Raw genomic sequence first — 15,920 nt, forward strand, 5'->3', positions numbered from 1 at the left:
TTTGTTGTTTTCTGAGGTAGGACGTTAAACTCGGCGATCGGCGGCCTCATCGTTCCATAATCTAATAATCGAAAAAAAAGTTTGCTTGAATCTAGTAAATTTCCAACTTTTTATAGCGCAGTAACTTGGAGCTAAGGGAAGTAACCGCTACTTAGAGTTATATCAGTACTTTCATTTAGTTTTTCTTTGCGTTCAAATCGCGTTATGATGGCAGATGGTCAGGGGGGACATCTATCTCAAAATATTTGATTACATCGGTCGTCCAGGTGCTGGAAAAGTGCAAATTATTCCACCGAAATGGTTAGGGTCATTCAAGCTCAGATTCTTATGAAACTAGGCTTGATCGACCCCAGCTGTGCTCACATATTGAAATGAACCTTGAGTCAAGATCAGTCGACAACAAAAAGAAATATTTGAAGAATTGAAATGTTTGCCTTCCAACTCCGAAAATACGTGAGAAAAGTTTGGCTATTTTAATTTCCAATTACTCGTTATTTTTAATAGCTAATGCCATCCAAAACCAATTTGTTATGTCTCATTTTTTCAATTTAATTTTCAAAACCGATTCAGGTCATTGACAAATTTGTCCAAATGATAAAACATATGTATCATACAGGATAAGGCATTGTTGATAATTGCCCCAGTGAAAAATAATTACCCTTAGGCAATTATTCTTCGCACTTGGGCAATTATCAACCAAAAGCCACGGTCAACCATGTATTATTTTATAGATAACATATGATATTTTGATAATATAAATTTATTAGTCAACTTAAGTAAACCTCGCCATGAAATGTTCCCTTACTTCATAAACCTTGGATTGGAATATTTATTTTTTGTATTATTTTTAGAATTATTCAATATGCCAGAAATAATACCTGTTTTCAGACTGAAGCATTAGAAATGAAATACTCATGAAAACTAAGGTCCTTATTGATATATACATCAGAAAATGATGCTTTTGTGATACTGTCCGATTACAGCCCATTAATCGGGTCTCTGATTAATTGATTATGAAAATCCAAGCCGATTGCTCATCACTAACAAATACTAAAAGCAACTGGCAGATTCTCCTTTAAATTGAATTTTGTTAATTCAGATATAAATCATTCAATTTCAATAGCTTTCCTTACGCCTTTTGACAAGGCTTAAATTTAACTGAATGATTTTTTGTGTCGCCTGAAAAGACGACATATAGGGATTACTTTTGTCGGCGGCTTCGGTGGCAGCGGCGGCGGCCGCGTCCGCGTCCCATTTTCGCTTGTCTGGGGTATATCTCCTAAACTATTAGTGGTATCAACTTGAAATTTCATATGTAGATAGATCTAATTGAGGGCAAGTGCAGTGCACAAAAACCGTAACTCTTGCATTTTATGTTTAGAGTTATTGCCCTTTGTTAATTTTCATGCTTAAAGTTTTGTCTGGGGCATTTCTCGAAAACTAAAGAGTTATCAACTTGAAACTTTATAGATAGATAGATCTTATTGAAGGGGATCGCAGTTGACTTCAGTATTTATTGTGCTCATTTTTGCTTATATAACCAATTGCTTGCTCCTGGCTTAACGTTGTTACCTTCAGTTCAAATGCCACCTACACTTGAAAGTTAAATGGCAACATCATTGTCTATAAATGAATAAAATGCCAATCTAAAAGCTATAATGTCGACAGTAAATAATTCGTCAGGCGACACATCCGACTCGCGCAGTTCTAGTTTTATCATAATTAACAAGCAATTCTTTCACATTTACCTTATTATTTTTGTCCATGTCTGACCTATTAAATTGTGAAGGAGTCCCTTTAAATGAGTATTAAAACTGGCCACATGATGGACAGAATATAAACAGATAGAAACATAAATAAAGTTTGCAGTGTGGAGATTTTATAAAGATTTAAATTATGTCTTTGTTTTCCACAAATGATCAATCAAATGGCCTGTACAGTAGCTCTTGCATTCATAGAAACATTTTCCCTGAATATATATTTTTTTATTTTTTCAGCCTGATCAAATTCCATTAGATGAGAACATTATTGTGTGTCGATATATATCGAACCCTCTGTTGATAGACAGCTTCAAGTTTGATATTCGGTTGTACGTAGCCGTCACATCCTATGACCCTCTACAGATTTACCTGTTTGAAGAAGGCCTCACAAGGTTAGTGCTTGGTCCAGGTCTTTAAAATGGAAAAAACAAATACATAATTATTAAACACAGGTTCATTTTATACCTAGCACATTATATTTTGAATTTCTTAAGAATAATTTACACTGAGACAATACGCAATACTGCAAAAATTGTTTTTGACAAATGAAAGATTTGTTTATTTATTCTGTCTGTTTGTGATAACTTTCTTAAGTAAATTATAGATTAAAATCCTTCACACATATATTGTACTGGGTTTTAATTGTACAAAATCAGCTTTGCTTCATTCGAGTCCATTATCAATATGACATAAAATGTTCATATATCAAAATTGTATTCAGCAAGTAACATGTATACTAGTGAGTAACTGAGTATTCAATTCAACCTTGTCTAGGTTTTCATTTTGTCTATAACTTCTGGACAGGTTTGCCACTGTGAAGTATGAGAAGAACATGCGACACATGAGGAACCACTGTATGCATTTAACCAACTACAGCGTGAACAAGAAAAATGATGAATATGTCAGGTAAGTTTTCCTCTGTTCTGTAAAACTCAAGATACCTGTAGAAGTAATAGGAGGTTGGTATAACTAGAGTTTCGTTACAATTTTTTAAAAGTAATTTAGCAAAATAATATACTAATAATCAGATCAACGCTACAATGTATATAAATGCATTTATCAAAGTTTTTATATTCTTCATTTATGAACGTTCTTGTTTTAACTGCTAGCATGTTTACACTGAATATATTCTATGAAATATGTCAAGTCAATATTTATTAGTTGTTTGGTACTATAACAGCAGTTTAACATGTATAGCTTTTAACTAACAGACACATACCGGGTACTGACTCACGCAGTGGATATTTCTCTTGCTTTTCAAATTTGTAATACCTGAACTTCTTAAAGTGATTCTTGTAAACTTACAGGAATGACGATGCTGATGTTGAGGATTATGGGAATAAGTGGTCACTCGGGGCCATGTTGCGATACCTTCGTTCAAATGGCCGAGACACTGCTGGTATGTACAATGTAGAAAACTTCACAGACAAATAGCATAAAAGTCATGTAGACCAAGCAAAGTGCTTCCTTTTCAAATTGCTTCCTGAGATAAAGTCTCATGTGTTCTAAATGACTAAACTGAATAAACAAATTGCTTTTATCATTTATTATGACTTGGTCAGAGTAATGAAAAAATAATATTATAAACAAATTGATGTTAATGAAAACGTGTGTTGATTACAAAAAATTTCCGATTGAAAGAAACATTAACAAATTCTATATGACCAATATATCTGCTTTAGGAAAAAATATGTATAAATCATTTACGATGATCATTGGCTTTCAAGTATATCAAACGGATAATAATAGATGTATACTCTTTAATCAACATCAGTATATACATGTTTATGTAATGCTATATTAACCTTATTTCAGCCCTGATGATGAAAATTGAGGACTGTGTAATTAAGACAATTTTGTCCGTAGAATTGCCAATAGCCACTGCCTGTAAAATGTTCATGCCATTCAAGGGAAACTGCTTCGGTAAGATTTTTGTTTGTATTATAGATTCATTAAAATGCCTGTAATTTTAATGATGTAGTGCATTTTTATGTACTCATGCTGTATGGACACAGGAGGGCACTGGAGCAAATTCCTTGCGGCATGCAAGTGCTTCTTGTGAATTTTGCAGGCGAAACCCCCATGCAGTTCATACAATGGACATTTGATTAAGCATGCAATTTACATTTAAAAATATTGTTCATCCCGATTAAAAACAGTAAAATCTTCTCCATCTGTGTAATTATTAATTGTATCCACAACATATGTTTGTATAAAAGAATAGCCAATGTAACGTCATATACCATTGGTTCAATGATGTTGCACTAATCCAATCAGAGCACAATATTGGAATAAACAATGAGGTCATAACCCCTTCCATTCATGCAGCATTCTCTAGATGGATTTAAATATATTAAAATTAAGTTTGGTGTTGGAAGATTTTCATTCTTTAGTTTAAATAAGATTTTTGTTAACTTTTTCTCTTAATACCTGTGCAGGTACCAGTAGTATAGTTATTGAAATGCCCTGCTGTTGTCAATATCTGAAATTTTGTCAATGCAACATGGAACAGGTTTCAAAAACAGATGTTTTAAGTGAAAGTAAATGACATGAAGTAAATTCTCAAGAATTAGAAATGGGCGGAGTGAGTGTAGCGAACAAGCCCTTCTTAATCATTAAGATATTACTTCAGGTCATTTCACTGTCTTAGAATACAACCTAATTGGCTGATACATTGTCAACACGAAATGTGATGCACAAAGTGTGTAATGGATGAGTGGCAGTACTAGGCATTTTAAACATCCGTGAAAGTTGGAATTCTTAATGATTAAGCAAAGTAGTTAATGATTGCCTATCTGCACTTAAATGGTAAGCAAGCCTAACATATATTGACCACTTGCATTATCTTTAACATATTTTCATTTAACTAGACAACAAATATGTATTTCAGAGCTGTATGGGTTTGACATCATGATAGATGACAACCTGAAGCCCTGGGTAATCGAAGTCAATCTCTCTCCCTCCCTCGCCTGGTAGGAATCCATTTACTTGACCATTTTTTAAAATATATTTTCAATTGAATTAACTTGTTGGTGTACAATTGTAATTTGTGGGGGTTTTGAGGTTGAAAAACCAACTGTACTTTAATTTTGCTTTGTAATTCATGGCATTATATGATACAATTTTATAACTATTGCATATAATCTTGATATAGCTAATATTAAGCTTGTTTGTGTTTTCATAAAAAAGTTGAGGTATTGTTGAAGCATTGGTGTCATTGGCACGATAAGCATCATGGATGTTTTTCATCTCAGTCATATCTAAGTTGTAGATGTTCAAATGAATTATTTGTTAGGTTGAAGTTTGGGTTTATAGTGTTTCTCAAATGTAGCAAGAAGGCAATTTGTTGTTGGTAAGTTGTTTTTGGTGATTGGCATAAAATTGTTATGAATCATGCATATTGACCTTTTTGCAGTGATAGTCCTTTGGACCTGAAAATCAAGGGAAATATGCTGTGTGATCTCTTCAGTTTAACAGGTATGAATGTTACAAAATTAATTATATTTTATGTAATTTTATCTCTTATGGATGTTTGACATGTTCTAAATTTCAGCAACACCCCTTTTACTACAAGCAAAACTAAGTCCTGTTGTTGCAAAAACATGGGGTTGACACCAAATGGTGACTATTCCATCATATTTGATCGGGCCATCACTTGGGTGCACACCCTATACGTTAAATAATTGTGAAAGAATCATCAATCAATTCACTAAATGAACAAAAATACAAGTGGCAACTAGCACAACCTGGTATTAATTGTTTCACTTAATTGTCTTTCTCATTTCAGGCATAACATTCCTAGTCCCACAATGCATCAGAATATTAGTTATTTACTTTTCTATTTTCAGGCAGAATATGCCATTATTGCATGATGCACACAATGCGGATGAATATTAGTTATTTGTTTATCTAATTTCAGGGTATATATGCCATGATCCAATGATGCGCACAATGCAGATGAATATTAGTTATTTGTTTATCTAATTTCAGGGTATATATGCCATGATCCAATGATGCGCACAATGCAGATGAATATTAGTTATTTGTATATCTAATTTCAGGCTTAATATGCCATGATCCAATGATGCGCACAATGCAACAGAGTAGACGGAATCAGGAACTCGCATCCAAAATGGCCGCAAGAGCAAAGGTTGGTATTACTGTACAAAGAAGATTGCTTCCTTGAAATTTGCATGTCAATATGGTACATGGGTTTTGCACGCATCCAACCCCTTTCACGTCCAAATAAGAATAAAACACAATATCATGTACATGAAGATCAATTCTCTTTAAGCATGAACTTGAAGGGCTATTTTGTGTGATTAATGGACACTGTGAATCTTTGAATGCATTTTTGGTGCACATATAGTTATATGTCCCTCCACAGCTTTTGACCTCTATAATGAAATGTTTTTATCAAGTACAATATACATGCCCTTTCATGGAAAACATTATTATTCAGGGCTTCCATTAAGAATTTGAAACTGATAGTATGAATATTGTGTCCATCAACATTGGAAGTTTTTCACTGAAATTTGGAAGTTTAAGTCTCCCAAATACAATTATTTTTTCCCACTTTTTTCAAATAATATTTAAAAAATATCAAATATTTTGCAAAATCAGATGAATATTATAATAATTCATTTTACTTCAAAACTAATTGAAATAGTGATCATAAATTCAAAATGATGTTTTATCCAACTTTAAAGGGAGAAATATACTTCCGAACTTCCTTTAACGGAAACCCTGATGTTCATGCAATGATGACATTTTTTGTCTGTGTGGTTTAAAATGCTGTTCAACCTAGTGTTAATTCTTATTGAATATTTTTTACTTCCAAAATGATTCTTGAACATGTATTTTTTACACATGCGCAGAAAAACAAAGTTTGGAGTGTACTACTGGTGAGGGAGAATCCATATAAAACTGGAAAGCTATGATTTCAGTTGGTTTTATAGTACCTTTCTACAAAATTGTTTCCTACTCCAGAATTCTTTTTAGCTTGCCTGTTTTTGAAGAAGATAAGTGTGGGGAATTGTGATAGCCTTGGTCTTGTTGTTTTTGGTATCATGCAATTAAATTTCACAGATTTTAGAAGATTTAAAACTTGATACATTTTGTACGGAAATTAGTAATTTATTTAATAAAGGAGAAATTTATTTTTCAGGCGAAAGTCGCTATAACAGTTGCATTTAAAGTTGAGCTTATATATGAGACACCTATGAAGGAATAGCCTTGGCAATTTTGACATTAAAAGTTTGTTTGCAAAAATATGATCATGTTCAAATGTGTATTTTACAAAAAATAAAATACACATTTGAACATGATCATATTTTTACAATTTTTTGTATATACCATTGAAATGCCTTTGTATATTCTTTCAAGGTGTCAGTTAAATGTTGCATAAACTATTTGAATTTCTACTCAGTTTTATTTGAAACATATGTTTCATCACTGTTTGGTTAGTTCACAGAGTTTTAGTGTTACCTGCATTACATGGCAAGCACATAGGGATCATGTTGTCTGGCGGCATCCATGGCTTCATATTTTCATTTCCGCTATCTTAACTAGACATTTTTTTCTCCAATCTTTACAAAACATTGCAGCAATGCTTATTTGCAATATATCCACTGTGTTCGAATACCAGTCACTGAGTCATATCACCATTGTTTGTTAAGAATTATTGCCCTTGAGGCTGACAGGTGACACATTTGATTCATGGAGTTCTAGTTTCATGTTTTTGAAGTGCATTATGCATCGGTATTTTTTTATTCTATAGTTTGAAATGTTTTCACAGAGTTTTCTTTGATATACCTTTTGCAGTGCACTATCTTTTGATTTTTACATTGCAAAGCTTGTCAGATTTTAATTAGACTAATTCATTTTTGCATACATGCATGTTTTACTATATTTCGCCTATATTACTTTATTTGTTGTTTTTTTAAACAAGTTTTTGCTTATCAAAATATATATATATTCATTTCTAGCCTAAATCTTTGTACACCCCAAGTGCAGTAAGTAATATGCTTCTCTCTCATCACAATATGCATTATTTTAGTCAGCAAGGGTTAGATCTGCTCCAGCATCTATGGTAAGATTTTAATCCAGAACAAAATCCCAGGGATCTTGAAACATTTATACTTGTACTTATGAACTTTATTATCTTAATTTATTTATGTATTGACATTGAGGGCTTAATACAATACATCGATCTGACCTGTCAATCAAACAAATCATTATTGACCAATGAGAAAGCTGCAAATTATACACCGCGTCCCGTCCGCCATCTTGACCCACACACAAGGCAGCGATAACTGTTTACAACCGGACTGTTGCGACTGTCCAAAATCATTATTGTTTCATGACGCTGTGATGCATTGCTTTGGAGTTTCAGCAGTGTTGTGTTGAGTTCTAAGTGTTTTGGTAAAATAGATTTGTTTGGGTGATATTTAAAAACATATTCATTTTGATAAAAAAGCACACACACAATATTTATTACCCAGCTTTACAGTCATCATGATGAAAAGCCCAAATTTTTACACAAGTACTTGGCATAATTTTTATTAACAAGCTCACTATATAAAATCCAGATTATGAGAAAGCTAGGAAAGCATTTTACCAGTACAGGGCAGGCATGATGATTTCGACCCCTGGATTTACTATAGCCATTGAAAAAATAAACATCTGTAAAAAGCAGATTCATCTAGATTTCCTTAATCCCTTTTACAAGTATAAATGTTTCTGATCCACAAGTTCAAACTAAACCGTTGTCATCTTGATCATGTTAATTGTTATTGTTGCTTTTTGCCAGATTAAAATGAAATAATTGTGAGTAGTTAACCTATATAGTTGGATACTAGATGTATGCCAGTAAGTGTGTTAATCCTGAAATGTTTTGTTGAATAATTAATGATGGCAGTGTCCCTGGTACGTTATACTTCACCAGGGTAATTTGAAGAGGACTTGATTTCTGATGCCAGAATGATGACCCTTTTAAAATGCAAAGAAATAAATGTATTAAAAATCATTTTTTTAAATGTTTTTAAAATTCTGGCCCCAATTTCTCGAAACTTCTTAAGCTTAACAGGCTTAAGTAGCTTATTTCAATTACTCAAAATACATACTTGAATGGAATTTTGATAAATGAAAAATGGTTTAATTAAACTAACATATATAGATAATTCCTATCTAAAGTATAAAAACTCATAAAGAAGTAAATATTATCCAAATTATTGAAAACCAAAAATAGTGAGTTAAGCTTAATCCTGTTATAAGGGACTTAAGAAGTTTCGAGAAATTGAGGCCTGATGGCTAATAATTTAAATTACAACCATTTTGAATTAATTAATTAGAAGAATAGTTGCCTGTTTGGTTTCAAGAAGTTTTTTGATGTTTGCGCTAAATTTTGTTTACACTTTAATTTGCATGTCTTTTCTGCAGTAGATGTTGTTATTTGATCATTCATTTTGTTCATCATTTTGTAACAAGAAAATTTTTAATGACAATAGATTGTTGTTTTGTTACTAAATACGTGTACATGTACTTGTTACTGACGAGTCCAACATGGACGAATCACGTATAGCAAATTAAGCTGTGTTGTAGCTAGATTGTCGCAATTATTTTCACTGCAAATACATGTTGCTAGAAAAGCCTTCTGTTAAAACATAAATTAAACATGATAAAGCAAGAGTATAACATAATATTCTCAAGCAACTCTCCCTTCCCAAGTAATTCAAGAGTGTAACAGATTATATTAAAGTGACTCGCTCATGTTTTGGCACCAAAATTTTGTTTCCAAGTAATGCATCATTCTGAAAACACTTATATCATAACTTTACTTTTTGATACCGAAACTGAAGAAAAAAAATATGTAAAATATAAAAAAAATCTGGTTTTAGTGGGGATTAAACCCATGCTGGTACAATGAAGGAAAAATAGCAAACTGACTACAAAATCACTCGTCCACAAGAACTCGTACCCAAACATAAAGATTACTTAACCTTAAAGCCTTTTGTTGAAAAGGGCTACAATATTTGATGTATATATATATGTATCAAAATTTGTTGAAGTGTTCCAGTCTCCAGTATCTAAGTTTTTACACTCCTAATGATGTGCCACACATAATTTCATCATACAAAAGAAAAAGGTTTTTTTTACAAAAACATGAGCGAGTCCCTTAAAACAGCAAAGATACATAATGAATTATTTGGCAATGACATAGAAGTTCATACTTTGTCAAGAAGAGAAAAATGCAACTACTTATGGACATGATAACAAGTATCTGCTAGAAAATTGCTTATAAAGGAAAAGTTTTTCTCCCACCTCAGATAAGTAGATCCAATAATTTAACCATGCTAGATATTCTTATCTTGCCCATGGGCGAAGATAAAATGCCCGTATGGAACTTCTTTTTAACGGTCACCACATTATAATTACCTCCCTTGTTGAAGACTGTCGTCAGTAGCATCAAGAAAATCTTGTCTTATGGTAATATTTAGAACGCTTATTAATTATTTCTTGCTTCAAATGTCCCCATAAAACAGTTTTCACGCACCATTCAAGAAATAATACATTTTCCTTAGAACTATTTAAAAAGACCGATTTGACTATTAACATTAACTGGATCACTGCGCGCGTATCCATGACAACCACGTGCTATCGCATATCAATACGCAATTATTTTCACTAAGCACAAAAGAGTTCCAGCAAAAAATACATTTTTAATTAATTTTGTTTAACTGAGGTGGGAGAAAAAGCATCTACCATAGCCGCTCGTGTCAGATAGTTTCATCCCGACCCTCGCGCAGGGTGTTTTGGTAAACCTCGTTTCCGCAAAACACCCTACGCTCGGGTTGGAATGAACCTATCTTACACTCTCGGCCATGGAAGATACTTATAATCAAATATGACGAAAGCAATCTACTGGTATTGCATAACAAAAATAAAGCTCCAAAAATAAAAGGTATAGCATAAAATGCAAAAGAATAAGTTAAACCCTTGTTACTTTTTAATCTTTAACAGAAACAAAAAAACTTTGATTTGTCACACAGAAACAACGTCCTTCCTCAGCGGGAAGCATGAAGAAGGGAAACCAGCGCGACCCAGAGGGAAGCACAAACAAGAGTCTAGCAGGGCTGAATAGCGATGAAATACGGATATTGCGGCGTGTCAAGGAAGAAGATTCGCGTAAAGGTGGATGGGTCAGAATCTTCCCAACAGCCGATTCCTGGGACCTGTACTCGTGAGTTATGTTATCAGAATATCAGTCTTGCAAAGAAATAAAATGAGGTTTTGACAAAGCTCTTGTGTCGTCAGTGGTAGCACATTAAACATTCTGATTTTATGTCATGTTTTTTAATATTGTACATTTACATTTCAGGAGTTTTCTGCAGTTTACCACATCAAATAATCTCATGTTACATCAGAAGCTTTTTCCAGAGAGGTAGGTGGGCTTGCATACAGAGAAATGGAATCCATTAGGAACTAAGATCAATTGCAAACTTTTTGACAGATTACACCAATTGCAGTGCAGAATCTGTTGTTTGACATTAACATAAAAATTTCCTGGGCAAATGGTTTTTAGTAAGGTTAGAGCTTTGATAGACATCAAATGTGCATGGGATATATTTTTGTCCATTTGCATTAATACTTCATCGTCTAGGTTTGTGTCCATAAAACAAGGTTTAAAATGCTGCATGAAATATGTTTACACCTAAATAATTGATTTGCTTGGTATCACAAGCTTAACACTGCTTTTATGATGGTATCATAGTGATAGACGATGCAATCATGGTCTCTTCATTAGTACTGGTTTTTATAAAGAAAAGAAAATCGAACATGATATACTTCAGATTATAGGTACATGTATCTGAACCATTAAGCTGAAAGAAACAAAATCAAAAAAAGACAGCAAGACCTTGACCTTCCTAACCTTGTTGATTATTTCCAGGCATAAAAGTGGGTCGACCGCTGTTGTGTCAAGGGGGTCAACTTCCGTGGGATCAAGAGCCAAGTAAGTTCTCTGCAGATTTATGTAAATGATATTTGTTAGATGTGACATAAAATAGTGTTTTTTTTGTGGATAGCTACAATTGGATGGAGAGACTAGGTTTAAAGCTTTTGTTTTTTTGCATGCTTAATGTTGTGGTGTTGATGCGTTTAACTTTGATAACATTTTTTATTGTGTATAATAAAAATAAAAATATGTATATGATATGTATAAATGTATCTTATATGTGTCTAACTGAAAAGTATACTATGTGTGTGGCTCTTTAAAAGTGTAGGTTACTAATAATATATTGTGAGAAAATATTGTAATAATTGGTGGTGGCTTTTCTAAAACATTGGTGGATACAGAATTCATTTAATCTTTTCCTATATATATTTTAGTCAACTGGTTCCAAGGCTGAAAATTGTAAAAAGAAGGAAATTTACTGCACCCCTCTGCTGTACAAAATATTTTTATATCATATTGTAGGTTTAAGTCTGTAGATTATGAAAAGTGAGTTTGGCCACCTTGCGGCTCTTGTGAAAAGGAAATATCCAAGATGGCACCCAAGATGGCCGCCATAAATTGTTAAATTGATATCAAAAGTACACAATATGTTGAAATGTTTTATCATATCATCATGACTTAGGCTGGGGATTTTCACAGATTTTTTATTCACAATAGAATTTTTCCGGTATTTGCACACACATATTTTTTTATAATGTTTCCCAAATAATTTTCTAGAATTGATCAACTACACCCAAAACTAACTTTGTAAGTATCACAGATACAGTAGTAAACCATGACTTATAATTTGCACCTTTACTTTAGATATGAAAATAAGCCTTTTTTCCTGTAGCATAGATCTTAGCATTTGCATGTAGAACTTTTGCATGATTGAAATTATGTCATTTATTACTTGTCGATTTTCATGAGATACAGCGCTGTGCTAAATGTGGGTGAATGTTTTTATTGGAAGCTCATTATTAAAACAAACAACTTAATAAAAATTATTACTTGTAAAGTACCTAAAGTCTGTCATATTTTTTTCTTACAAGTACCCATGTTTGCAACATGTACAATTGAAATGTAAGTGTAACTAGTTCTGTGAAATGTTCTGGTTACTAGAGTGATTTCCCTTGAAAATCAAACATAAATTCAACTATCATGATAAGTGATAGAAATAGAGTAAGTTCATTGATAAAGTTCACTTTCTTTTGGCATGGCTCTGTACATGTATGAATGCTTGGTGTAGGATTACACAAGTACAGTGTAAAGACTTGAAAAACCTGGTAATAAAATTGTTAAAATATGTGTGAATATTTCATCATTTAATAAAGCTTTTCAGCCAAATTTTATATTAAAACTTAAAGAAACAAATTTGTTAAGATTAAAAAAAAAGAAAATATTAATTTGCGTATGTTAAAGTTTGTCATTTATTTAAAACATTTCATTGAAAGATAGCTCTGACACTTTTTTTCAGGAATTTTGGCTTCTTTGTTTTAAATTGAATACATTGCTTTTATGATGATAATTCTTGGAACTTTACCTTATAGCTGTGTTTTGAGTGTCCATTATAACCATGCATGATATCCGGTTCTGTACCAGACAGCATGTTTCCATTCTATACTGTCTCCAGTATACTGTCTTCATTATAATCTATGTACTAAGTTCTTATTAGATTAAAAATAGTTGAACCACTTCTGAACATTTAGCTCTTTACTATATAAGTCTCTGTAATCTCTATAGGCTATAGCAATTTTAATAGATAACAATGAAAGCAGTTTGTAAAATGGCAAGAAACCCTTTTCACTGATCAGTTTTGAAAAAAGAACTCTAAATTGCAATGATAGTGTTGTCTGTTTCCCTCAGTTTGTACTGGTCTTTCAAGAGTTATCTTTCCTTATTTGTGCTTTATATTCAATCCGAATCAACCAAACATCATTCATCTGTACTAAAATATATAAAAATAATATATTTATAATACTAAAAATAATATACTAATATTTCCTACTAACTTTTCATTAACAATCTAGAGCCGTGAATGTTTGATATGGAGCTGAATGTTGATGATATATTTCAGGAGTGCCTACATTCAACTGGCCAACAATGCTAGCAATGTGAAGCCTACAGTCGAGGTAGTTCTACTTTTCATTCAGTGTTTATCTGGCCTGTTTTATAGAAAAAAAACAAGTATTAATACTGCCATGGCACCTTTGGAGGAGTTGGCAAAAACTTTAACCATTCAGATTTACTAAAAATCCTTCGAAGAATTTTGCATGCTACCTAGTGCACATGCTTACACAACAACAACAACAATTAAAGCAAGTACCATCAATCAGGGTTTCATACTTATTCATATTTGATGACGGAGAAATAATATATGAGTGGTTGCAACAGTTTGTCATGCTCTTGTTATCCACTTTGGCATCAATTTATTATCAATCCTCTACATTTGAGCAAAGTGAGATTTATAAATATGTACAAATAAACCATTTAGCAAATTCTTTTTTTTATTGTTGTTTTCTTTTAAATCTGATGTGCCTTATAAAATTTTATAATAATCTGATTTAATAGCTTCTATGGATTATAAAACTTTCTTAAAAGAAAAGAAACATTAGATTATTTTTATGATATGTGACACGAAATTTTCAAATAAAAAGTATTTATATGACAATTCCAGCTTGCCCAAGCCTATGCCCAGGCGATGCTGAGAACCAAACGATATGAGAGAAAACTGGGAACCAAACGATACAGGACCCGAAGACGAAAAAAGACAGGACGTAAGGACATTCATATACAATGAAATAATTTTCTTGACAAGGGCTTATTTATGAGAGATTGTATGGGTGGCTTGTTTGATTGGTCTTAGATATTATATGAAACTTGTATTGCATAAATAAAATTCTGTTATAAACTCTTGGCTGCAAAGAAATTGCATATTTTGAATATGGTGTGATAAAGTTTTCCATATGATTTATTTCAATGTATTTGTAACAATGTATTGGGCACTCAACAAATTAATTTAAATTATTTTAGGGCGAGAACGTCGTAAGTTGGTGCAGGGTGTGCAGGAGGAATCTGGGGAGGATCAGGACCAGGAGGAGCAGGAGGAGAATGAGGATGAGGAGCCACCTATCACGGAGAGGAATATCACAGAGAAGAATAACCAGGTGGGTGGTAAAATATCACAGAGAGGAATAACCAGGTAGGTGGAATATCACTGAGAGGAATAACCAGGTAGGTGGGATATCACAGAGAGGAATAACCAGGTAGGTGGAATATCACTGAGAGGAATTACCAGGGGGTGGAATATCCCTGAGAGGAATTACCAGGTAGGTGGGATATCACTGAGAGGAATAAAAGGTGGGATATCCCTGAGAGGAATAACCAGGTAGGTGGAATATCCCTGAGAGGAATTACCAGGTAGGTTGGATATCACAGAGAGGAATAACCAGGTAGGTGGAATATCACTGAGAGAAATTACCAGGTGGGTGGAATATCCCTGAGAGGAATTACCAGGTAGGTGGAATATCACTGAGAGGAATAACCAGGTAGGTGGGATATCACAGAGAGGAATAACCAGGTGGGTGGAATATCACAGAGGAATTACCAGGTGGGTGGAATATCCCTGAGAGGAATAACCAGGTAGGTGGAATATCCCTGAGAGGAGTGGGTGGAATATCCCTGAGAGGAATTACCAGGTGGGTGGAATATCCCTGAGAGGAATAACCAGGTGGGTGGGATATCACTGAGAGGAATTACCAGGTGGGTGGAATATCCCTGAGAGGAATTACCAGGTGGGTGGAATATCCCTGAGAGGAATTACCAGGTAGGTGGGATATCACTGAGAGGAATTACCAGGTGGGTGGAATATCCCTGAGAGGAATACCCAGGTAGGTGGGATATCACAGAGAGGAATAACCAGGTAGGTGGGATATCCCTGAGAGGAATTACCAGGTGGGTGGAATATCCCTGAGAGGAATAACCAGGTAGGTGGAATATCACTGAGAGGAATTACCAAGTGGGTGGAATATCCCTGAGAGGTATAACCAGGTAGGTGGGATATCACTGAGAAGAATTACTAGGTAGGTGAAATATCCCTGAGAGGAATTACCAGGTGGGTGGAATATCCCTGAGAGGAATTACCAGGTGGGTGGAATATCCCTGAG

At 33.6% G+C, this 15,920-nt stretch overlaps 2 protein-coding genes across 18 annotated transcripts in view; one reads left to right on the forward strand and one right to left on the reverse strand.

The window, feature by feature from the left end:
• LOC128207564 (lysophospholipase-like protein 1) overlaps positions 1-15,920 on the reverse strand; it is a 220,332-nt gene that overhangs the window by 12,579 nt on the left and 191,833 nt on the right. The window lies entirely within an intron of this gene.
• Positions 1-15,920, forward strand: part of LOC128207557 (tubulin polyglutamylase TTLL5-like) — a 43,163-nt gene that overhangs the window by 3,625 nt on the left and 23,618 nt on the right. For 15 of the 17 annotated variants that reach the window (XM_052910555.1, XM_052910544.1, XM_052910543.1 and 12 more), the window contains exons 8-22: positions 1,998-2,152; positions 2,565-2,666; positions 3,068-3,159; positions 3,576-3,683; positions 4,651-4,732; positions 5,176-5,237; positions 5,822-5,910; positions 7,819-7,851; positions 10,811-11,001; positions 11,140-11,202; positions 11,710-11,772; positions 12,493-12,522; positions 13,832-13,886; positions 14,432-14,531; positions 14,788-14,921. In XM_052910555.1, the coding sequence (XP_052766515.1) occupies positions 1,998-2,152; positions 2,565-2,666; positions 3,068-3,159; positions 3,576-3,683; positions 4,651-4,732; positions 5,176-5,237; positions 5,822-5,910; positions 7,819-7,851; positions 10,811-11,001; positions 11,140-11,202; positions 11,710-11,772; positions 12,493-12,522; positions 13,832-13,886; positions 14,432-14,531; positions 14,788-14,921 (1,359 nt within the window). The remainder of the gene's footprint in view (positions 1-1,997; positions 2,153-2,564; positions 2,667-3,067; positions 3,160-3,575; positions 3,684-4,650; positions 4,733-5,175; positions 5,238-5,821; positions 5,911-7,818; positions 7,852-10,810; positions 11,002-11,139; positions 11,203-11,709; positions 11,773-12,492; positions 12,523-13,831; positions 13,887-14,431; positions 14,532-14,787; positions 14,922-15,920) is intronic. The other 2 variants (XM_052910549.1, XM_052910550.1) reach the window with 2 other exon arrangements.

Source organism: Mya arenaria, chromosome 11, assembly GCF_026914265.1.
Source record: "Mya arenaria isolate MELC-2E11 chromosome 11, ASM2691426v1".
Taxonomy (NCBI): Eukaryota; Metazoa; Mollusca; class Bivalvia; order Myida; family Myidae; genus Mya; species Mya arenaria.